The sequence below is a fragment of the Cervus elaphus genome, chromosome 24 (genome assembly GCF_910594005.1).
Source record: "Cervus elaphus chromosome 24, mCerEla1.1, whole genome shotgun sequence".
In the NCBI taxonomy this organism is placed as follows: domain Eukaryota; kingdom Metazoa; phylum Chordata; class Mammalia; order Artiodactyla; family Cervidae; genus Cervus; species Cervus elaphus.
In genome coordinates, this window is record NC_057838.1 from 64,460,983 (window position 1) to 64,485,144 (window position 24,162).

General features: G+C 45.2%; 1 protein-coding gene and 2 long non-coding RNA genes across 12 annotated transcripts in view; 1 reads left to right on the top strand and 2 right to left on the bottom strand.

The window, feature by feature from the left end:
• SLC6A20 (solute carrier family 6 member 20) overlaps positions 1–24,162 on the top strand; it is a 52,986-nt gene that overhangs the window by 24,530 nt on the left and 4,294 nt on the right. For 4 of the 5 annotated variants that reach the window (XR_006337491.1, XR_006337489.1, XR_006337492.1 and 1 more), the window contains 5 exons: positions 20–182; positions 17,070–17,274; positions 19,091–19,250; positions 19,844–20,009; positions 22,324–22,590. Coding sequence is in view for 1 of the 5 variants with exons in the window: in XM_043885759.1 (XP_043741694.1) it covers positions 20–182; positions 17,070–17,274; positions 19,091–19,250; positions 19,844–20,009; positions 22,324–22,473 (844 nt within the window). In the remaining 4 variants the exon portion in view is untranslated. Of the gene's footprint in view, positions 1–19; positions 183–17,069; positions 17,275–19,090; positions 19,251–19,843; positions 20,010–22,323; positions 22,806–24,162 lie in introns of those variants that run through there. The other variant, XM_043885759.1, reaches the window with a different exon arrangement.
• On the bottom strand, positions 12,400–17,886 carry LOC122682717. Of its 6 annotated transcripts, none has more exons than XR_006337497.1 (4): positions 17,730–17,886; positions 17,344–17,551; positions 17,061–17,252; positions 12,400–16,798 (listed from the first exon to the last, which is right to left on the bottom strand). It is a non-coding gene; the product is annotated as an uncharacterized LOC122682717 (long non-coding RNA). The 6 variants fall into 6 exon arrangements; XR_006337496.1 differs by having other exon boundaries at positions 12,400–16,021; positions 16,727–17,252; XR_006337495.1 differs by having other exon boundaries at positions 12,400–15,111; positions 15,741–17,252.
• Positions 18,072–23,935, bottom strand: LOC122682718. The gene is made up of 3 exons (XR_006337499.1): positions 23,509–23,935; positions 18,941–21,379; positions 18,072–18,223 (listed from the first exon to the last, which is right to left on the bottom strand). It is a non-coding gene; the product is annotated as an uncharacterized LOC122682718 (long non-coding RNA).

The following is a 24,162-nucleotide window of genomic DNA, read 5'->3' on the forward strand; positions in this document are numbered from 1 at the left end:
CAGCTGCTCTGCCCTGCAGGGTGATTCTGCTGCTGACCAATTCTTTCGACCTTGAAGATGGCTTTTTGACAGCCAACAACCTGGAGCAAGTGAAAGATTACCTGGCGTCTGCCTACCCCAGCAAGTACAGCGAGGTGTTCCCACAGATTAGAAACTGCAGCTTGGAATCGGAGCTGGAGACGGTGAGCTGCTGGCAAAATCTTGACTTGCTTCACCCACACGCTTCACAGGGGCCTTTGACCCTGCCCATGAGAAAGGGCACCTTGAGGGGTACACACACCCCGTGAAAATCAGGGAAAACTGAATTTTCTTCCCTGCGCCTCTTAGAGGACGAGCGCCCTGCCCACCACGCTCCCGGGTGCCGCACGGGGATCCCAGTCCCTACACAGTTCCTTTGGGACCCCTGTGTCCCTTGTTTCTTTAACTTGGCTCTTTTCAAAATTTAAAAATAGAGGAAAGGATGAAGAGTAATTAAACACCCACCTGTCCACCTCTCAGAATGAAAAATCTAAACATTTTGTCAATTTGGGGCTCAGATTTTCTTTTTTATGTAAAAGGAAAGAACATTTTAGGGACAAAGGTAGAATTCTCTGTTACTCTCCCGAAAAATCTACCCTACTCCCAGAGCCCAGAAACTTCATTTTGACAACTTTATTACCCATATATATATCATGGGTAATGTTGTCATTTTCCTTGGCTGTTTTTAAGTGGAAATAAGTGGTCCTGAGGGAGATCTTTCTCATTTAGCATTTTATTTGAGATTGCTCTATGGGGATACATACGGACTTCCATTCATTCACTCTAAGAGTGACATTTTGTTCTATCATAAATATCCCACACTTGATAGAACCTGAGCCACCAGCACTGGAAGCCTGGCGTCTCCAACTGGACCCCAGAGAATTCTCTATGAACTTCCTTACTGATAAATATTTGGGTTTTTTAAAAAAAATTCCCCCAAAATTGCTCTTGTATACATTTTACAGAATTAAATTGCTATGCTGGGACCTCTATTTTTAAAAATGTAAAAAAAAAATTTGAATTCTGCTTGATTTAAAATCTGTTATTTTCTTATAAACATCACAATGATTCAGTTACACATAAATTTTTTTCATATTCTTTTGCATTAAGGGTTATTATAGATTATTGAATACAGTTCCTTGTGCTATAAATATTACCTTGTTTATCCAATATATCAATAGATATATGTGTGTGTGTGTGTATATAAAAGTTTTCATCTCCAGGTTCTAACTCCCAATTCAACCTTCCTCAGCAGCCCCCCCAGGCAATCACAAGAATATTCTCAATGTTTGTGGCTTTCTTCTTTCATAGAAAAGTTCCTTTTGGTCATATTATTTTGTAAGTTATTATTAATATAATTTTATTTTATAATGAGTTGATTTACGCTATTGTGTTTGTTTTGGGTATTCATCAACTTCAAACAGTTATACATAAAAGTATATCTATTATTTTGCAGATTCTTTTCCCATATAGGTTATTAAAGACCGTAGAGTACAATTTCCTGTGTTATAGAGTAGGCGTATTTGATACCTGTTTTATATATATATTAGTGTGTATGTATTAATTCCAAATTCAAAATTTATACTTCCCTGACCTGAGTTTTCCCCTGTGGTAACCATAAGTTTCTTTTCTAAATCTACGAGTCTGTTGCTATTTTGTAAACAACTACATTGGTATCCATTTTATTTATTTATTTTTTAAATTTATTCATTTTAATTGGAGGCTAATTACTTTACAATATTGTAGTGGTTTTGCCATATATTGACATGAATCAGCCACAGGTGTACATGTGTTCCCCATCCTGAACCCCCTCCTACCTCCTTCCCCATCCCATCCCTTTGGGTCATCCCAGTGCACCAGCCCCAAGCACCCTGTCTCATTCATCGAACCTGGACTGGTGATCTGTTTCATATATGATAATATACATGTTTCAATGCTATTCTCCCAAATCATCCCACCCTCGCCCTCTCCCACAGAGTCCAAAAGACTGTTCTATATATTTGTGTCTCTTTTGCTGTTTGGCATATAGGGTTGTCGTTACTATCTTTCTAGATTCCATATATATGTGTTAGTATACTGTATTGATGTTTTTCTTTCTGGCTTACTTCACTCTGTATAATAGGTTCCAGTTTCATCCACCTCATTAGAACTGATTCAAATGTATTCTTTTTAATGGCTGAGTAATATTACATTGTCTATATGTACCACAGCTTTCTTATCCATTCGTCTGCTGATGGACATCTAGGTTGCTTCCATGTCCTGGCTATTGTAAACAGTGCTGCGATGAACATTGGGGTACACGTGTCTCTTTCAATTCTGGTTTCCTCAGTGTGTATGCTCCGCAGTGGGATTGCTGGGTCATATGGCAGTTCTATTTCCAGTTTTTTAAGGAATCTCCACACTGTTCTCCATAGTGGCTGTACTAGTTTGCATTCCCACCAACAGTGTAAGAGGGTTCCCTTTTCTCCACACCTTCTCCAGCATTTATTGTTTGTAGACTTTTGGATAGCAGCCATTCTGACTGGTATGAAATGGTACCTCATTGTGGCTTTGATTTGCATTTCTCTGATAATAAGTGACGTTGAGCAACTTTTCATGTGTTTGTTAGCCATCTGTATGTCTTCTTTGGAGAAATGTCTGTTTAGTTCTTTGGCCCATTTTTTGCTTGGGTTGTTTATTTTCCTGGAATTGAGCTGCAGGAGTTCCTTGTATATTTTTTAGATTAATTTTGTCAGTTGCTTAGTTTGATGTTATTTTCTCCCATTCTGAAGGTTGTCTTTTCACCTTGCTTATAGTTTCCTTCATTGTGCAAAAGCTTTTAAGTTTAATAAGGTCCCATTTGTTTATTTTTGCTTTTATTTCCATTACTCTGGGAGGTGGGTCATAGAGGATCCTACTGTGATTTATATTGGAGAGTGTTTTGCCTATGTTTTCCTCTAGGAGTTTTATAGTTTCTGGTCTTACGTTTAGATCTTTAATGCATTTTGAATTTATTCTCGTGTATGGTGTTAGAAAGTGTTCTAGTTTCATTTTACAAGTGGTTGACCAGTTTTCCCAACACCACTTGTTAAAGAGATTGTCTTTTCTCCATTGTATATTTTTGCCTCCTTTGTCAAAGATAAGGTGCCCATAGGTGCGTGGATTTATCTCTGGGCTTTCTATTTTGTTCCATTCATCTATATTTCTGTCTTTGTGCCAGTACCATACTGTCTTGATGACTGTAGCTTTGTAGTATAGGCTGAAGTCCGGCAGGTTGATTCCTCCAGTTCCATTCTTCTTTCTCAAGATTGCTTTGGCTATTGGAGGTTTTTTGTATTTCCATACAAATTGTGAAATTATTTGTTCTAGTTCTGTGAAAAATACTGTTGGTAGCTTGATAGGGATTGCATTGAATCTATAGATTGCTTTGGGTAGTATATTCATTTTCACTACATTGATTCTTTCAATCCATGAATGCGGTATATTTCTCCATCTATTTGTGTCCTCTTTGATTTCTTTCATCAGTGCTTTATAGTTTTCTATATATAGGTCTTTTGTTTCTTTAGGTAGATGTATTCCTAAGTATTTTATCCTTTTCATTACAATGGCGAATGGAATTGTTTCCTTAATTTCTGTTTTCTCATTGTTAGTGTATAGGAATGCAAGGGATTTCTGTGTGTTAATTTTATATCCTGCAACTTTACTATATTCATTGATTAGCTCTAGTAATTTTCTGGTGGAGTCTTTAGGGTTTTCTATGTAGAGAATCATGTCATCTGCAAACAGTGAGTGTTTTACTTCTTTTCCAATCTGGATTCCTTTTATTTCTTTTTCTGCTCTGATTTCTGTGGCCAAAACTTCCAAAACTATGTTGAACAGGAGTGGTGAGTGAGAGTGGGCACCCTTGTCTTGTTCCTGACTTTAGGGGAAATGCTTTCAATTTTTCACCATTGAGGATGTTTGCTGTGGGTTTGTCATATATAGCTTTTATTATGTTATGTTCCTTCTATTCCTGCTTTCTGGAAGGTTTTTATCATAAATGTATGTTGAATTTTCTGAAAGACTTTCTCTGCATCTATTGAGATAATCATATGGTTTTTATCTTTCAATTTGTTAATGTGTATTACGTTGATTGATTTGTGGATATTGAGTAATCCTTGCATCCCTGGGATAAAACCCACTTGGTCATGATGTATGATCTTTTAAATATGTTGTTGGATTCTGTTTGCTATAATTTTGTTAAGGATTTTTGCATCTATGTTCATCAGTGATAGTGGCCTGTAGTTTTCTTTTTTGTGGCATCTTTGTCTGGTTTTGGCATTAGGGTGATGGTGGTCTCATTGAATGAGTTTGGAAGTTTACCTTTCTGCAATTTTCTGGAAGAGTTTGAGTAGGATAGGTGTTAGCTCTTCTCTAAATTTTTGGTAGAATTCAGCTGTGAAGCTGTCTTGTCCTGGGCTTTTGTTTGCTGGAAGATTTCTGATTACAGTTTCAGTTTCCGTGCTTGCGATGGGTCTGTTAAGATTTTCTATTTCTTCCTGGTTCAGTTTTGGAAAGTTGTACTTTTCTAAGACTTTGTCCATTTCTTCCAAGTTGTCCATTTTATTAGCATATAGTTGCTGATAGTAGTCTCTTATGATCCTTTGTATTTCAGTGTTCTCTGTTGTGATTTCTCCATTTTCATTTCTAATTTTGCTGATATGATTCTTCTCCCTTTGTTTCTTGATGAGTCTGGCTAACGGTTTGTCACTTTTATTTATCTTCTCAAAGAACCAGCTTTTAGCTTTGTTGATTTTTGCTATGGTCTCTTTTGTTTCTTTTGCATTTATTTCTGCCCTAATTTTTAAGATTTCTTTCCTTCTACTAACCCTGGGGTTCTTCATTTCTTCCTTTTCTAGTTGCTTTAGTTGCAGAGTTAGGTTATTCATTCAATGTTTTTCTTGTTTCTTGAGGTAAGCCTGTATTGCTATGAACCTTCCCCTTAGCACTGCTTTTACAGTGTCCCATAGGTTTTGGGTTGTTGTGTTTTCATTTTCATTCATTTCTATGCATATTTTTGATTTTTTTAATTTCTTCTGTGACTTGTTGGTTATTCAGCAGCATGTTGTTCAGCCTCCATATGTTGAAATTTTTAATAGTTTTTCTCCTGTAATTGACATCTAATCTTACTGCATTGTGGTCAGAAAAGATGCTTGGAATGATTTCAGTTTTTTTTACTTTACCAAGGCTAGATTTATGGCCCAGCATGTGATCTATCCTGGAGAAGGTTCCATGTGCACACTTGAGAAAAAGGCGAAATTCATTGTTTTGGGATGAAATGTCCTATAGATATCACTTAGGTCTAGCTGGTCCATTGTGTCATTTAAAGTTTGTGTTTCTGCTGGGGTCCAGCCTCAGCAGGATCCAGGGGTACCCTCAGGATGAATGGCGTCAGTGAGAGAGAGAGAGACAGAGAGATACAGAGAGAGAGAGACCAGACTGGGGGTGTGCAGCAGAGTCTGGCAAATCTTTATTTTTTACCGTAGCTTTTATATTTTAAGTTAGTACATTTTTAAGGGGAAGATAGTGTAATATTACATCAGCTTATCCTTCATGAAACCAGGGTGTTTTCTGCATACTTCTTTGTGAGAGTCTTGTACATTATCTTCTGGCCATGGGGCCTATTGACATTTTATGACCTAGGTGAATGCAAAGCACTTTTCCGTAATCTATTCTTTAATGAACACAAAGGTCAGTCCTTTTGCAGAAGTTATCAGTTAAATTTATCTAAAAGGTTTACCACACAAAGACTCTGCAGCTCCGGGGTGAGGCAGCCTCTCCCTGTTTAGCATTCCTGGTTAAAATTAACAATTCGAAACTCTTATTTTTCTAAATCTTTAACTATAACCACTTTTAGAATAATATTTTTGTGTTCTCTAATAGGGCTTCCTCACCCCCAAAGGGCTCTGTGCCTATCAGGGCCTTTTGTGTGATCAGGTTCTTTATGCTGTTTATGATTAAGGTGTTGTGAGCAGTCATGTGTATTAGTATGCATTTGCCAAGCAGGCTAGAATGCCAGCAAAGGAGTTTAAATTGAAACACTCCTTTCATCCTGGATAATCTTATAGGATTCCACCTTCCGGCAGACATATTGATTAAAGTTCTAAGTTGATTCTGTTTGGAGAGAGATCGGGGAAGGCCTTCCAACTGTGTCACAGAAATTAGGGAGTAGTCTAATATAGCAAGCATCAGAAAGACAGAGATCATCTTTAAGGTGAGCGCTGGGGCAGCTTTGCGAAATCCCTGAAGTCCTGATCTGCCTTGCTTGTCAGGTCTTCTCCTCACGACCTTGTCATGGGTGGGATCTCGTGAGCTGGCTCCGGCATGTTTTCTTGTTAATTTTCTGTTTAGTTGATCTATCCGTAGGTGAGGTATTAAAGTCTCCCACTATTATTGTGTTATTTTTATTCATATTATAAATAAAAGAATTATTATTAATTTTTCATACTTGCTAGCATTTGCCTTATATATTATGGTGCTCCTATGTTGGGTGCATATATATTTACAATTGTTATATCTTCTTCTTGGATCAATCCTTTGATCATTATGTAGTGTCCCCCTTTGTCTCTTTTCACAGCCTTTAAAGTCTATTTTATCTGATATGAGTATTGCTACTCCTGCTTTCTTTTGGTCTCTATTTGAGTGGAATATCTTTTTCCAGCCCTTCACTTTCAGTCTGTATGTGTCCCTTGTTTTGAGGTGGGTCTCTTGTAGACAGCATATATAGGGACTTGTTTTTGTATCCATTCAGCCAGTCTTTGTCTTTTGGTTGGGGCATTCAACCCATTTACATTTAAGGTAATTATTGATAATTATGACCAACCTAGATAGCATATTAAAAAGCAGAGACATTACCTTGCCAACAAAGGTCCGTCTAGTCAAGGCTATGGTTTTTCCAGTGGTCATGTATGGATGTGAGAGTTGGACTGTGAAGCAAGCAAGCTGAGCACCGAAAAATTGATGCTTTTGAACTGTGGTGTTGGAGAAGACTCTTGAGAGTCCCTTGGACTGCAAGGAGATCCAACCAGTCCATCCTAAAGCAGATCAGTCCTGGGTGTTCATTGGAAGGACTGATGCTGAAGCTGAAACTCCAATACTTTGGCCACCTCATGCAAAGAGTTGGCTCCTTGGAGAAGACCCTGATGCTGGGAGGGGTTGGGGGCAGGAGGAGAAGGGGACGACAGAGGATGAGATGGCTGGATGGCATCACCGACTCGACGGACATGAGTTTGAGTAGACTCCGGGAGTTGGTGATGGACAGGGAGGCCTGGCATGCTGCGATTCATGGGGTCGCAAAGAATCGGACACGACTGAGCAACTGAACTGATGATCCTGTTGCCATTTACTTTGTTGTTTTGGGTTCGAATTTTATACCCTTTCTGTGTTTCCTGTCTAGAGAAGATCCTTTAGCATTTGTTGGAGAGCTGGTTTGGTGGTGCTGAATTCTCTCAGCTTTTGCTTGTCTGTCAAGTTTTTGAATTCTCCTTCATATCTGAATGAGATCCTTGCTGGGTACAGTAATCTGGGTTGTAGGTTTTTCTCTTTCATCACTTAAGTTCAAAACCTGAGAACACCAGAGAACGCCTGACTTCAGGGAACGTTAATTGATAAGAGATGATCCAAAAACCTGCATACCTACACTGAAACCAAGCACCACTGACATCTCAAAACCCACTAGTGGACACTTCATTGCATCAGAGAGAAGAAATCCAGCTCCACCCACCAGAACACCGACGCAAGCTTCCCTAACCAGGAAACCTTGACAAGCCACTTGTCCTGCCGTTCCCTTCTGGGCTGAAGAGTTTTATTGAAAGATCAGCTGTTACCCTTATGGGAAGCCCCTTGTGTGTTATTTGTTGTTTTTCCCTTGCTGCTTTTAATGTTTGATCTTTGTTAATTTGATTAATATGTGTCTTGGGGTGTTTCACCTTGGTTTTATCCTGTTTGGCACTCTCTGGGTTTCTTGGACTTGGGTGACTATTTCCTTCCCCATTTTAGGGAAGTTTTAAACTATTATCTCCTTGAGTATTTTCTCATGGCTTTTCATCTTCTTTTTCTGGGACTCCTATGATTCAAATGTTGGGGCATTTAACATTGTCCCAGAGGTCTCTGAGGTTGTCCTCATTTAATTCTTTTTTCCTCTCTGCTTCATTTATTTCTACCATTCTATCTTCTATCTCGCTTATCCTATCTTCTGCCTCCGTTATTCTACTGTTGGTTCCCTCCAGAGTATTTTTTATCTCATTTATTGCACTATTCATTATATATTGACTTTTTTATTTCTTCTAGGTCCTTGTTAAACATTTCTTGCATCTTCTCAATCCTTGTCTCCAGGCTATTTATCTGTAACTCCATTTTGTCTTCAAGATTTTGGATCATTTTCACTATCATTATTCTGAATTCTTTTTCATGTAGATTCCCTATCTCTTCCTCTTTTATTTGGTTTGGTGGGCATTTACCCCGTTCCTTGACCTGCTGAGTATTTCTCTGCCCTTTCATCATTTAGATTGCTGTGTTTGGGGTGGCCTTTCCGTATTCTGGCAGTTTGTGGTTCCTCTTTATTGTGGAGGTTCCTCCCTGTGGGTGGGGTTGGACAAGTGGCTTGTCAAGGTTTCCTGGTTAGGGAAGCTTGCGTCGGTGTTCTGGTGGGTGGAGCTGGATTTCTTCTCTCTGGATGCAATGAAGTGTCCACTAGTGAGTTTTGAGATGTCAGTGGTGCTTGGTTTCAGTGTAGGTATGCAGGTTTTTGGATCATCTCTTGTCAATTAATGTTCCCTGAAGTCAGGCGTTCTCTGGTGTTCTCAGGTTTTGAACTTAAGCCTCCTGCCTGTGGATTTCAGTCTTATTCTTACAGTAGTGCCAAGACTTCTCCATCTATACAGCATTGATGATAAAACATCTAGGTTAATGATGAAAAGATTCTCCACAGTGAGGGACACCTGGAGAGGTACACGAGTTACAGGGAGAAGAGGGAGGAGGGAGAGAGAGGTGACCAGGAGGAGAAGAGGGGGAATCGAAAGAGAGCAATCTAGCCAGTAATCACTTCCCTATGTGCTCTCCACAGTCTGGAACCCTCAGAGATGTTCACAGAGTTACACAGAGGAGGAGAAGAGGGAGGAAGGAGACAGAGGTGGCCAGGAGGAGAAAAGGGGTAATCAAAAGGAGACAGACAGATCCAGCCAGTAATCAGTTCCCTAAGTGTTCTCCACAGCCCGGAACACACACACAGATTCACAGAGTTGGGTAGAGAAGAGAAGCGGGAGGGAGGAGATAGAGGTGACCTGGTGGAGAAAAAGGAGAGTCAAAAGGGGCAGAGAGCAATCAAGCCAGTAATCACACTCCCAAGTAAAAATGGGTACTGAAGATTGGGTTCTTAAAGGTACAAAATTCATAATAAATACCAAAAAGCAAAGATTAAAAATAGAGTAGAGGTTAGACTCTCAAAAATACAATATTAAAAAAACAAAGTCACAAAGATTATAAAATATATATATGAAGTTTGCTTTAAAAATAGAAAAAAAATTTAAAAATGATAATAGTAAAAATATCTCTAGGAATTTCTCTGGAGCTGTTGTGGGCAGTGTGGGGTCAGTTCAGTTTCAGATAGTCCCTTGATCCGGCTTATACTTCTCAAGATCTATAGGCCCTTTCCAGTGTAGTTGGTGGTAACTGCAGAGTTTTAATCTGTTGCACCTGTCACTTCCAAAGCGGTTCCCTCTGTTTATTTTAGCTTCTTCTGTTTGCTGGTCTCTTCAGTGTTTAACTTCCGCCCTGACACAAGGGGGCAAAGGTGGTCACTTATTTAGGCTCACTTGTTCAGCAGTGCTGTGGGGAGGAGGGAACACTGCTAACAAGTATCAGTGACGTGTGGGGAGCGCGCGCAGCGTCAGCCGCACTGGGTTTGCCCCGCTCACGGGGTGTGTGGGGAGCGCGCGCAGTCTCAGCCGCACTGGGTTTGCCCCGCTCATGGCGTGTGCTTTCATGGTCTGCTCTTCCCAGGCTCTAGTTGCTCCGCCGGGAACTGTCTAAGGCGGGCCCTGGTTGCGTGCACTTTCCAGGTCTAAGCCGCTCAGGTTCTCGGGTACTCCACAAAGGTGCAGACTCGGTTGGGCCTGCGTTTTGGGCCCTTCTCAGGTCGGAGCAGCTCAGGAGACCAGGTGCTTGGGTAGCGCAGTCACCCCCAGGCGGGGGGGTGCGTCTGATCGCCTCCCCCGTCCCAGCCACTTGGTTTTCTGGGTGTACAACGGGCACGGCTTCTCAGGTGTGCTGTCTCTTCTGGGGGGCTGATCTCTGGCTGCGACCCTCCCAGAGGATGTCAACAGTCCAGAATCCCAAGAACTCTTGGTTAGCAACGGAGCCTGCTTGCAGTTTGGTAGAGGATGCCTCTCTGGGGCTGCAATTTGCCCCTTTCGGGCTCTGGCTGCACCCCGCCTGCTTGTCCCAGCAGGGAAGGGCTGGTCCACAGCAGGGTAGCTCTCCTCTGGTATTCACTCAGTCCTTTGTTCTGTGAGTGGGCCCGGCAGTACCTCAGGTTAGGGCTTTTCACGGGATAGTCCTCTCTTTCTGTTTTTTTTTTCCCCCCTCTCTGGCTATCCCACAGTTTGGGTTGCTGTCTCACATTAGTTCCCTCAGACTGCCCTCAGGGCATCTGGGCCCGGTCCTTACCCTAAGAAATGCTGCCCGCGCCCCCCTGTTCAGCCCCTGCTTGCTGGTGGCGGCTGTGAGCACTGGGAGTTGCCGTTAGGCACGTAATCTGTGGGTTTATGTATTTATTTATTTTGCCTCCTGGTTATGTTGCTCTCTGAGATTCCAAGATTCCCCACAGACCGCCAGTGAGAGTGTTTCCTGGTGTTTGGAAACCTCTCTCTTGTTTAAGACTCCCTTGCTGGGACGCACCTCCATCCCTGCCTCTTTTGTCTTTTTATCTTTTGTATTTTGTCCTACCTCCTTTCGAAGACAATGGGCTGCCGTTCTGGGTGCCTGATGTCCTCTGCCAGCGTTCAGAAGTTGCTTTGTGGAATCTGCTCAGCGTTCAAATGTTCTTTCGATGAATTTGTTGGGGAGAAAGTGGTCTCCCCGTCCTATTCCTCCACCATATTAGGACCGCCCCCCCGGTATCCATTTTAAAGTGGCATCTATAAATGGTGTCATGTAATGCTTATTATCTATCTGGCAAACTTGACTAGTATGATCATCTCCAGTTCCATCCATGTTGCTGTAAATAGAGATTTCATTCTTTGAGCTGAGTAATAGTCCATCCTATGGATGGTGCACGTCCTAGGTTTATTCTGTCAGTGGACAGATGGGGAGTTCACATGCTTGTTGTAGGCAGATGGGAAAAGGCCAGTGGACTCCATGTGTGATTGTTGTCGATGGTTTTCTCTTTGGACAGACAGGCAGGAGTGGCATTGCCAGCTCTTCGAGGAGCCACACCTTTCCTTTCCTAAGGACCTTCTCTACTTCTCTCCATAGTGGCTGTGAGAAGTTTACCTTTCCACGTATACATTGCACAGGGTCCCTTCTCTCCAGGCCCCCTCCATCATATATTCTGTGTAGTCTCTTTAATGACTGGTGCCAGGAGATACCTCCTTGTAGATTTCATTTGCATTTCTCTAAGCACTAGAGATGCCCCCCCCCCCGCCCCCAGGGGGTTTAAAAAGGAAAACACAGGTTGAGAGAACTTTCCCCTTGGTTTGTCACAGGTTGGCCCATTTTTGAATTTGTCTTCGATTACCTCATGCAGAAAATTTCTTGAGAGCTGTGTGGTCTTTCACAGCCCCTGAAGCCTTTTGCATAGTTAAATACCCAGAAGCACAGGGTTTTAAGGCTGTTGCTCCTAAAAACGGCCACAAGGCGGCAGCACTTCTGCGTCAGCTCTCTGGTAACCTAGGTAACCAGAGTCTGGAGAACTTCCTGTTTCTTGCTTGTCAATCAGGTGCAAAGTGCCCTAACAGACACCCAAGGGCTTGTGTCTCATTTCTCCTGGCTCCATAAACTTCTAGACAGATCCCAACAACTGTGCTGGTGGTATGCAACTGAGGGACTGTAAGGAAGGAGGCTAGAGGTACCTATTCACCAGAAGCCATGAAGACCAGGGGGCTTGCTCTCCTTGCCCAGGGAGTCCACCACCCTTTAGCTGTATGAGACTTGGTTTACCTGTAGGATGGCTCGACTGTATTTAGAGATCAGGGTCCCATCCAGAGGAGAGCAGGCGCTACAGGTCCAAGGTGGCTTGTATGCTGGCTGTCCCATTCTCCCCCCGGTCACCGGGGCTCATGACTGTCAAAATAGGGATCCAAGCCACCTCTGCATTCCACGAGATGAGCTCAACCAGAATCAATTAGGCCTGAGTGAAACAGAGGAGGCATTCTTACATTGAATTTTTATTTTCTCCTTGAGTATGCTCAATTTACAGTATCGTCTTTTGAGTTCAATAGGACCTGGATTCAAGTTCACATAAACAAGGACCGATTTTTCTTTTGATTCTTTTGTGACAGTGTTTGTAGAGTAGAGTTGTCTGTGTTATGCAGTAGGGCCTCATTAATTGTTTATTTACATTTGTATGTATATTAGCGTGTACCAGTTCAGGCTAACCTCGTGATTTTTTCTCTCCAACCTCGCCATCATGCTCCACCAGAAACTCTGAATTTTTTTGCTGAGGGTGAGTGTTTACGTTTCCCTGTCAATTATTACAGTTCGGTTCTAGCTTCCACCTACAAGTGGTATCATCAGCTTGGTCTTCCTCTGTCTGACCTGCTTGAGTTAGTGAGGTCTTCTCCGGGTCCATGCATACTGTTGGCAATGGTGTGTTGCAATTTGGTTTTCTGAGTAATAGTCTGTTGTACACATGGTGTCTTCTTTGTATAAGATGTATACATACATCGTCTTTGTCCGTTCTACTGTCACTGACAATAGTCTGCATGCCTTGCCCGTTGTAGGTAGACGGGAAAAGGCCAAGGGAGGGAGTGTGTGATTTTCACTGCTGATCTTCTCTTTGGACATAAAAGCAGGAGCGCGTGGCCAAATGTACAGAGCTGTAGTTCTCCTTTCTTAAATAGCTTCTCTACTTCTCTCTATACTGGCTCTGAGCAATTTACCTTTCCACAAATACCTTGCTCAGGGTACCTTTTCTCCAGGCCCTCTCCATCATGTATTGTTTGTAGGATTTTTGATGATTTGTGTCAGAGATACCTTGTTGTAGATTTCATTTGCATTTCTCTAAGCAGTGGAGATGCTGAGCATCTTCTCAGCTGCTTTAAAAAGAAAACCACAGGTTGAGTGAACTTTCTCCTTTTGAAATTGGCATGTGGCAAGCAGACTCTTCTATGAATTTTTCTTCCGTGACCTCCTACAGAACTTCGTGAGAGCTGTGGTCTTTCACACCCTTCAAGCCTTTTGCTTATTAAGCACCCAGAAACATAGGTTTTACAGTCCACAGGGTTGCAAAGAGTCGGACACGACTGAGTGACTTCACTTTCACTTTCAACGTAGGTTTTAAGGTGGTTGATCCTAGAAACAACCACTGTCAAACTTGGGATCCAAGCTACCTCAGGGCTCCAAGATATGACCCCAGCCCAGCCCAGCCAGGCCTGAATGGAAAAGAGGAGGCATCTCTAAAGTGAAGTCAAGTTTTATTTTCTCCTGGATTATGATTAATATACAGAATCGTGTATGAGTTGAATGGGAATTGGACTCAGGTTCAAATGTACATGGGATGACTGTTGCTTGGATTCTTTGGGACACAGTTATTTGCAGAGTGAAGAGAGTTGTCTGTGTTCCACTGTAGGGTTTCCTAAATCATCTATCTTAAATATATATACAAATACATGTATATCAGTGTGGAGCTGTGAACTCCAAGCTCATAGTTTCCCTCTCCACCCTCCCCATCTTGCCCCTTTGAAAACAAGTTTGACATTTTTTTGGTGAGTTCAGTGCTATCTGGGTGTCCATGTATATGTGATATCATGTGTGCTTGGCTTTTTTCTGTCTGAGTAGCAGTCTGTTGTTTATATGAGGCCCATCTTCTTCACCCTTTCTTCTGTCACCGGGCATTTTCATAGTTTCCATGCCTTGCCTGTTGCAGGTAGATGGGCAAAGGCCAAACGAGCGCGTACATGTGTTTCGAACAATCGTTTTCTTTCCTCACATGCAAGCAGGAGTGGGACTGCCGGAGCTTTAGGGAGCGGCACCTTTCCTTTCCTAAGGACCTCGTCACTTCTCTGCATACTGCCTGTGAGCCACTCCACTTTCCACAAATACCTTCCTCAGAGTCACTTTGCTCCACACCCTCCCCATCAGATATTCTGTGTCGTCTCTTTGAGGACAGGTGCCAGAAGATACTTCATTTGAGATTTCACCTGCCTCTCTCTTAAGCACTGGAGATACTGGGCATCTTTTCAGGGACCTAAAAAAGAAAAAAAAACACGCAAGTTCACTCTACTTCACCCTTTGATGCTGGCTTATCACCAGTTTGTCCCAGTTGACTTTTTATGGGCTCACCTCCTGCAGTAGATTTCTTGGGAGCTGCGGCCACTCACAGCCCCTGGAGCCTTGTGTATATAAAGGAACCAGAAGCGCTGGAGGCTGCCGTTCATACAGGCGGCCACAAGGCGGCAGCACTACTTCATCCCCACTCTGGTCTCCCAGGCAACCAGAGTCTGGGAGAAAGCCTTGCTCCTGGGATGTCAATCAGGTCAAGAGTGCCAGAAAAGACACCCAAGGTGGGTCTCATTTCTCCTTACCCCTTGAAAGTTCTAGACCGATTCCAAGGCCTGCACCAGTGGCATGCAGAACTCTAAGAAAGAGGCCAAAGTACCTCTGCTCCAGAAGACTGGGTGACTTTTTAACTCACTCTGCCCTGGGAAACACCATTTTTTAGCCATAGGAAGTTTGGTGTACCTGCAGGAAGGCTCATCTAATTGGATCCCATCCAGGGCTCACCAGGCACTTCAGGTCTGCTGTGGCCTCCATGGAAAGTTGTCACTTTCTCCCCACTTAGAGGAATCATGACTTCTCTTTGAGGAGTCATAGCCACTTCGGGTTCCAGGATATGACCCCATCTCGAATTGTGTATTCCTGAATGGAAAAGAGGAGGTATTTCTAAAGTAATTCACTTTTTATCATCTCCTAAACAGTGCCGTGTTGAAATCATTAGTAACTGGACTCAGGATCACATATACAAGGACCATATTATCTTTGGATTTTGGGTGATATTCATTTCTGAGTGAGTAGTTATCCCTGCACTGCAGTAGGCCCTCGTTCACTGTCTATTTAAGATACAGATATATACATAACATATATATATATATACACACATATACACACACCTCACCGAATACCAGTGAATCCCACCTCCTAATTCCCCTCTCCACCCTCCACATTAGCCGTGTCAGAAGAGTTTCTTTCCTGAGCTGGCTGTTTCCATTTCCTCGGTGTGTTAGTCCGTTCTTTCAAAGCGTCCACCTGTAAGTGGTACCGTGTGTGCCCGGGCGCTCTGTCTGACCCACTTTAGGTGGTGAGATCCCGCCCGGGTCCATCCACACTGGTGTCAGGCCTGTGCTGCCATTCGCTTTTCTGTCTGAGTAGCAGTCCGTTGTTTATATGAGGCCCGTCGTCTTTACCCTTTCTTCTGTCGCCGGGCATTTCAGTAGTTTCCATGCCTTGCCCATTGCAGGTGGATGGGCAAAGGTCAATGGAGCGTGTACGTGTGTGTTTTCAAACGATGTTTTCCTCTCCCCACACGCAAGCAAGGGTGGGACTGCCGGAGCTTTAGGGAGTGGCACCTTTTCTTTCCTAAGGACCGCGTCACTTCTCTGCATACTGCCTGTGAGCCACTCCGCTTTCCACAGGTACCTTCCTTCAGTCACTTTTCTCCACACCCTCCCCATCTGTGTCGTCTCTTTGATGACAGGTGCCAGGAATACTTCGTTGTAGATTTCACCTGCCTTTCTCTAAGCACTGGAGATACTGGGCATCTTTTCAGGGGCTTTAAAAAGAAAAACACACGTTCACCCCCCAGTTGGCCCTAGCTGATGTTTTCATCCCTCACAGCCCCTCAGGCCTTACGCACATTAGGTACCCAGAAGGATAGCGTTCCAGGCTGCTGTTCATGGAAACGGCCACAAGGAGGCAGCACTTCTCCACCCCCTACTCTGCTCACCAGGGCGGCCGGAGTCGGGGAAAAAGCCTTGTCCCTGGGATGTCCGTTACCTCATTTTCCTCTCATGATCAAGTTCTAGACCAATTCCAAGCCCTGCACCAGTGTTATGTAGTTCACGAATTTTAAGAAGGAGGGCAAAGGGGCCTCTGCTCCAGGAGCCATGAAGACTGGGTGACTTTCTAACTTGCTCTGCCCCGGGATACACCATCCTTTAGCTGTGGGAGGTCTGGTATACCTGCAGGAAGGCTCATTTGGAAATAGAGATTGGGTTCCCATCTAGGGGATACTAGGAACTATAGGTCTCCTTGGAAAGCTGTCACCTCCTACCTTCCTCACAGGGACTCATGACTTTCCATCGAGGAATCCCAGGCACCTCAGGTGCCAGGATATACCCTAGGCTTAATCAGTTAAGCCTGATTTCAAAAAGGATGCATTTTTAATCTCTTGCAGTATCGTAGTTTACTGTGTCATGTTTGAGTTCAATAGGAACTGGATTCATCTTTACAGACGCCTGCAGTGATTTTTCCTCACCTGCTTCTGTATGCTCTTGTGTCTTCTTAGCTGTGCCTTCACCATCTCAACTCCCAGGTCACCTCCTCAGTCCTGATTAGGAAGCAACAATTATTCCAAGCTGTTAATACTTTATTAGTAGAGAATGATGTAAGTTCGGGCGGAAAAAACTACTTCAAACACTGAGTGCACTAAGAGTCAGGTATGAGGTCTTGACAAGTGACATTTCTCTCTAGCCCAGGTCAACCTCAGAGTGTGGGATCTCCTCGCTGATTTAAAGGTGCCCCAGGTACCTTAGCAGCGGCTGTGTTGAGGGAGTCCTAACCTCCCTGGGTGTGTAACTGTGTGTTCCTACCTCACACAGGCTGTTCAAGGCACTGGCCTGGCTTTCATCGTCTACACGGAGGCCATCAAGAACATGGAAGTGTCCCAGCTGTGGTCCGTGCTCTACTTCTTCATGCTGCTGCTGCTGGGCATCGGGAGCATGCTGGGCAACACGGCCGCCATCCTCACCCCTCTGATGGACAGCAAGGTCATCTCCAGCTACCTGCCCAAGGAGGCCATCTCCGGTGAGTGGGCCAGGCACCAAGGCGGTGGGGCGTGGGGAGCCGGGCAGAGGCTGTGTCCTCAGGACTCACCTACTCCCCGAGTCACTGCCGCATCCTCTTGGGAGTCCTGCCGTGGCGCTCTCAGGCACTCTGGGAATGTAATTCACCCCACATCTGGTCCTCCACATCATGGGGAAGTCAGGTGGTCACCCCAACCTTCAGCAAAGGCCAGATTCCCCAACATGGCCCTCCAAGCTCTTCAGGCATTCAGAGAGCCTGCTTTTTTGTCTGTGCTGACCTAAGAATAACCATGACAATTTGTACATTTCTTAAACACACTCTCAGTGAACCACCACCGACTCAAGGTACAGAGCCTCCCTCTCACCCAAGAGCCCCCTCCCGCTGCTGTCCAGTCAGCACGCCCCCACCCCAGCAGCTACCATCTGAGGGTGTTCCTGCTCTCACACTATACTTACCCTGTCTGTCTGTGGCTGTCATTCAAACTCAGTCTGTGAAATCCACTCTGGTTCAGTTCAGTCGACTCTTTGTGACCCCATTGGACTGCAGCACACCTGGCTTCCCTGTCCATCACCAACTCCTGGAGTTTACTCAAACTCATCTCCACTGAGTCAGTGATGCCATCCACCATCTCATCCTCTGTCGTCCCCTTCTCCTCCTGCCTTCAATCTTTCCCAGCATCAGGGTCTTTTCCAGTGAGTCAGCTCTTCGCATCAGGTGGCCAAAGTATTGGAGTTTCAGCTTCAGCATCAGTCCTTCCAATGAACACCCAGGACTGATCTCCTTTAGGATGGACTGGTTGGATCTCCTTGCAGTCCAAGGGACTCTCAAGAGTCTTCTCCAACACCACAGTTCAAAAGCATCAATTCTTTGGTGCTCAGCTTTCCTTGTAGTCCAGCTCTCACACCCATACACTCCAGTGGCAAGTGGCAATCATCTGTCTCTCTTCTGTCTGTGAAAAAATCCACTGATACCCCACACACAACGTATCTGCCCATTCTGCTCTCAGTGGACAAGCATGCCTCTCCACTTCACTCCACCACCCACCTGCTCCGCTCCAACCCACAGTGTCTGGAGGACCCTGGGACCCCCAAGCCCTGCCTCTGATGACACCATTCCAGCACATGTACAACAGCCCGTCAGCGCCCACCAGTGCCTCTCCTCCCAGGAGCCAGCACTGTGTGCCTACAGCTCCCCGACGGCTCACAGCCTGCTCTCCCCTCAGGACAGCGGTGGGGCTCATGGCGGGTGGCAGTGGACAGCGAAGGGGGGAGCGTTAGGGTCTCATACTTTTTGGGGGGGGGTGTCTGAATTCCATCACTGTCTCTTGTCGTGCTGTGTGACGTTGGGAAAGTTACCTGACATCTCTGAGCCGTGGCTCCCCCCACCCTGTAAAAGGGGGCTCGGCTCCTGCTACCTGACTCACAGCCTTCAGGAGCCGGCAGGGGACAAATGCCAAAGGCGCCGTGGGATCTGGGTCAGCATTTGTTTCCTCTCCCCCTCCCTACCCCTCTCTCTTCCGGTCAGATGGAGTCCTCTACTGGGGGTCCTGCAGCTCAACTCTCCTCCCCCCAATTCACCTCCCACAAGCTCGAGTTGTTGGGATAAACAACATAAGCAGACCCACAGCCCGGGTGAGATCACTTAGACAGCAATGCCCCAGTTTTACCTTTTACACTGAGTCGGGTGTCCGCTGCTAGACCCCTCCGTGAACGAGTGTCGGGAAGTCCTGCTGACACGCCTCCCACCACCTTGGCCCCACGGAAGCTGGGTGAATAGGTGCTGTCTAGGTGGGTGAGCAGGGGTCTTGTGGTCCCAGGTCTGGTGTGCCTCGCCAACTGCGCCATCGGCATGGTGTTCACCATGGAGGCCGGCAGCTACTGGTTCGACATCTTCAACGACTACGCTGCCACGCTGTCCCTGCTGCTCATCGTCCTGGTGGAGACGGTCGCCATGTGCTACCTGTACGGGCTGAGCAGGTAGGAGGCGCCGCCTGACAACGGCCGGGAAATGCACCCACGAAGGCCACGACTCCCAGCACTTTCTCAGTGTAGTTTCCAGAATCCTGGAGAAGTCTCTCCAGTCTACAGTAAGACAGATACTATCATGCTATTTATAAACTCAGGTAAAAGAGTCAAGTTATAAGAGACAAAGAGCGCGCTCGCAGACAGGATGGAGATCACAGTGGTGGGCTGCAGGCACTACAGCTGCTGACAGGCGGCAGGGCTGCCCTCGGGGTCCCCGGGGCTGAGGCCGGCTTCGCGGGCGTCTCCCCAGGCCCTCTGTGCCCCCGGCGCTGGGCGCTGCCCTCCTGTCTGCATTAGTGGCCTCCACCTGGAGGCCAGGCCCAGGGGTGCGTCCTGATGTCCACTCACCTGTGGGCGGTCCCTTTGCCCCGCTGGTGGCAGCCTGTGCCCTTGACCTCCCCCAGGGAAGAGGGCCCCGTGGTCGTGTCCAAGCACCACTGGTGCCCAGCACAGAAGCTTCCTACGCACAGACGGCTCTGTGGCCTGGACCGCCTGCCTCCAAGAGCACGGGTAATCCAGACTTTCTCTCCCCACTCTCCAATCAGATTTGAAAGCGAGCTCAAGGCCATGACTGGACGCGCCCTGAACTGGTACTGGAAGGTCATGTGGGGCGGCGTGAGCCCGCTGCTTATCATCAGCCTCTTCATCTTCTACCTGAGCGACTACATCATCACAGGGACCCTGCGGTACCAGGCCTGGGACGCTGCCCAGGTATCTGCCGTCTCGGGGGTCTCGCTTTCTGAAACCAAGTGCCTCTCCAGAATAGGGGCAGTTGTTTGTCGCGATGGGGAACCATCATCCAGCTCCTTGCTTTCTTCAGCCTTTATTGGAGTATGGTTGCTTGACGATGTTGCGTTTGCTCCTGCTGCGTGACAGAGTGAATCAGTCAGACTTACATCCATTTCTTTTGCACTTTCTTCTCATTTCGGTCACCGCAGAGCTCTGAGCAGAGTTCCCTGTGCTACAGAGCAGGTTCTCAGTAGTTATCTATTTATATACCATGTTACATATGTCAATTCCAATCTCCCAATTCATTCCATCCCCCTCTCCCGCTGAGACCTCATTGTAGTTCTCATTTCTCTAATAATTTGTGAAATCCGAGTCTTTTGTGTTTCCATATAGAGTGTGGAATGTTTTGTTCCAACGCTGTGAAAATGTCCTTGGTAGTTTGATAGGGATTGCACTGAATCTGTGGATTGCTTTGGGTAGTATAGTCATTTTCACAGTATAGAGTCTTTCAGTCCAAGAACACGGTAGATCTCTTTATCCGTTTGTGTCATCTTTGATTTCTTTCATCAGTGTTTTATAGTTTTCTGAGTACAAGTCTTTTGCCTCCTTAGGTAGGTTTATTCCTAGGTATTTTATTCTTTTTGTTGTGATGGTAAATGGGTTTCTTAGTTTCTCTTTCCAATCTTTTAGTTAGTTATAGGAATTTAGTTAGTGTATAGGAATGCAAGAGATTTCTGTGCATTAATTTTGTATCCTGCAACTTTAAACAAATTCACTGATTAGCACCCGTAGTTTTCTGGTGGCCTCTTTAGGATTTGCAGATGACATACTATACACAGAAAGCAGTGATATTTTTACCTTCTTTTTCAGTTTGTATTCCTTTTCTTTCTTTTTCCTCTCTGATCACTGTGGCTAGGACTTCCAAAGTGATACTGAATAAACCCACTACTGCATAGCACAGGGAACTCTGCTCCATGTTATGTGGCAGCCGGGATGGGAGGGAGTCTGGCGAGAATGGACACATACGCATGTATGGCTGAGTCCCTCTGCTGTCCATCTGAAACTATCGCAACATTGTTAACCAGCTATTCTCCAATACAGAAAGTTAAAAGTGAGCATCCCAGAAAAAGTCATAAAGTGATGGATATAAAGATTCCCACTTACTCTTGTAGTAGGCGCTGTTCCTGCTATGGTCATCTGGGAATTCATCCCTTTTGTGTGGACATGGGAGTGATTTGTGAACTCAGAGCCGAAGTGCTTGCTTTCTGTTTCCTTAGATGTACATGCTGTTTGGCTAAAACTCTGCAAGCTTCTTTATTACCAGTCTCGGACATTTTTAAAATGTCTAATTCCTGAGTAAATAAAAAGAGGGGGAACAAAATCATTAAGGGGGTGTACTCAACGATTTCAGAACAGACTGAACATATACAATATACCCTTTCACTCTGATTATGAGAGAAAGAGGCTGTTATAAAGTCATAGAAATAGTAATTTGAGAGGGCAATTTATTCAGTTTACATGGAAAAGAGAACACTAGTATCTTCACCTACAAATACAAAGCAGGTCTACAAAACCACACTTCACATAAAGCCCCCAAAACAGGTAGTGGGGGGAACTGTGTTAAGAATGGTCCTGTTCCTGATCTTAGCGGAAATGCTTTCAGGTTTTCACTGAGAATGTTTGCTATGGGTTTGTTGTTTATAGCCTTTATTATGTCGGGGAAGGTTCTCTCTCTGACTACTTTCTGGAGCGTTTTTAGTGTGTGTGTCAAAGCCTTTTCTGTATCTGAGCGTCACGTAAAACACAAAGAGCAACAGAGGTCCGTGGGCTGCTTCCCAGAGCCACACTCGGCGTGGCGTTTTGGTTTACACATCATATGTACTTTGGTTGACAGCAGGCTTCCTTGGCAAGAAGGCAGCATTTGTTGGCTTTGGGGCCTCAACTGGTTTGTCATCCATTTCGCATTTAAGGAAACGTCACAAATTCTGCCGACTTAAGTCCATCAACCCTTCTCTTGAGATGAGAGCTGCGTTACTGGACTTAGTAGCTAACAATGCACATGGCGGTTTTGAAGTCATTAAATAAAATTTAAAGTCCAGCCCTCTCGCATCACTGGCTGCACTCCGGGGCCGGTGGGAGCTCCTGCCTTGAGCACCAGCCTTTCTTATTCCCATGGGCGCTCCCAACAGCAGGCGCGCTGCTTGTGTTCAGGGCTCAGGGGCTGCGTCTGCCCCGCGGGTCCCTAGTGACTGTGCGCGGAGCGGGGCATCTCCTAACACTCGGGTTCTCTCCTCAGGGTCAGCTGGTGACCAAGGACTACCCGCCCCACGCCCTGGCCGTCATCGGGCTGCTCGTGGCCTCCTCCACCATGTGCATCCCACTCGGGGCCCTGGGCACGCTCATCACACGCTGCCTCAGGCGCGGAGACACAGCCCCCGTGGCCTGAGAGCCGGGCACCCCAGGACCGACGCCGGCTGCTCGCCCAAAGCGGGGCACATCAGCTGCTACCGGAAATCCTGACTCCGGACGCACTCGGTCCGCTGTCTTCTCGCCGATCAGGAAGGTGAGGAGGTGACTCCCCGAGGAGGAGCCCCGTCCCGCCCAGCAGGCGGCCCTGTGTCCCCGTCGCCTCCCTGCCACCAGAGAGGCAGGATTCCCACGGCGAGTCTGGAAGGTGGCTGCTTGATGGCAGCAAAGTCCAACAAGCAGGGTGCACTGTGAACTGAAATCTGACTTTAATTTTTATGAAATAAAATTTTAGCAGGTTTTTTTTTTTTCCCCTGAAGAAATCTCAAAACGTTAGAGGGCATTCGTTTGTAGAGAAGTTGGTAAAAGGAGTTTTCGGTGCCTAAGATGACAAATCTGAATGTCATCAGTGCAAAATAAGTTCTATTTTCAGTCACGGTGAACCTGCCATCAGCTGTGTTCTCCTTCCCTGAGAGGATGGGCTGGCCATAAAGAAAGAGAGGCTTCGCCCAGGGCTCACACAGGAGGTCACGATTCCCTCACCTGCGGCCTCTCCGTGGGGCCAAGGCCAGTCCTCCCCATGAACAAACCCAAACCCCAGTGTCTCAGAGCCTTCATGAGCTGCCAGAGCCACTGCAAGGATGAAAGTGAAGCCAACGTTCCCATAGGCAATATTTGGACATAATGACCAGCTCTCTATAGGAAAGACCATGATCACAGCTTACAGTCAGTGTTAAATTACTTACCTGTACATAAATTTTTCTAAAATGTATAGAAAGATTGGTCTCAAACAGAGCTTCTTTTAAGTGAAGAAACCGTATTTATGACATGGCATTAGTCCACCGTGCAAACATCTGCTATCTTTTTACCTGTAGCAGTAAGTAGGTCAAGGTCATCCTGACTTGAGAGGGTCCCTTCCTGTTCTAACATTCCTGAATCCCATGATCTCAGTGAAGCACAGGAAGGTTCTTTGGGTAGATTGTACAGACATCTTTAAAGACACTTAAACACTCACCTGGGACATCAGCTGGAGATGGCTTTTCTCTTACAACTTAAGACCGCTTGATGGTGTGGACTAAGCTGGAGAGTCACATGTAAATCAATGAAGTTAGGACAGACCCTCACCCCATATACAAAAATAAACCCCAAATGACTTAAAGACTTAATTAAATATAAGAGTCGCAGAAGAGAACATAGGCAAAACATTCTCTTGACAAAAACCATACCAATATTTTCTTACGTTAGTTTCCCAAGGCAATAGAGATAAAAGCAAAAATAAACAAATAGGACCTAATCAAACATATAAGCTGTTACACAGCAAAAGGAAACCATAAAACAAAAAAACAACCTAAGGACTGGGAGAAAATATTGCTAAATGATGTTACTAACAAGGGCTTAATTTCCAAAATTTACAAGTAGCTCATACAACTCAACAATAATAAAGCAACCTAATCCAAAAATGGGCAAAAGACCTAAACAGACATTTCTCCAAAGACAATGTACAGATGGCCAATATGCACAAGAAAGATGCTCAACATCAGTAATTATTAGAGAAATGCAAATCAAAATCTACAAATTAAAACATCACACTGGTGAGAGTGACCATCACTGAAAAGTCTACAAATAACAAATGCTGGAAAGTGTAGAAAAAAGGGAACCCTCCTATACT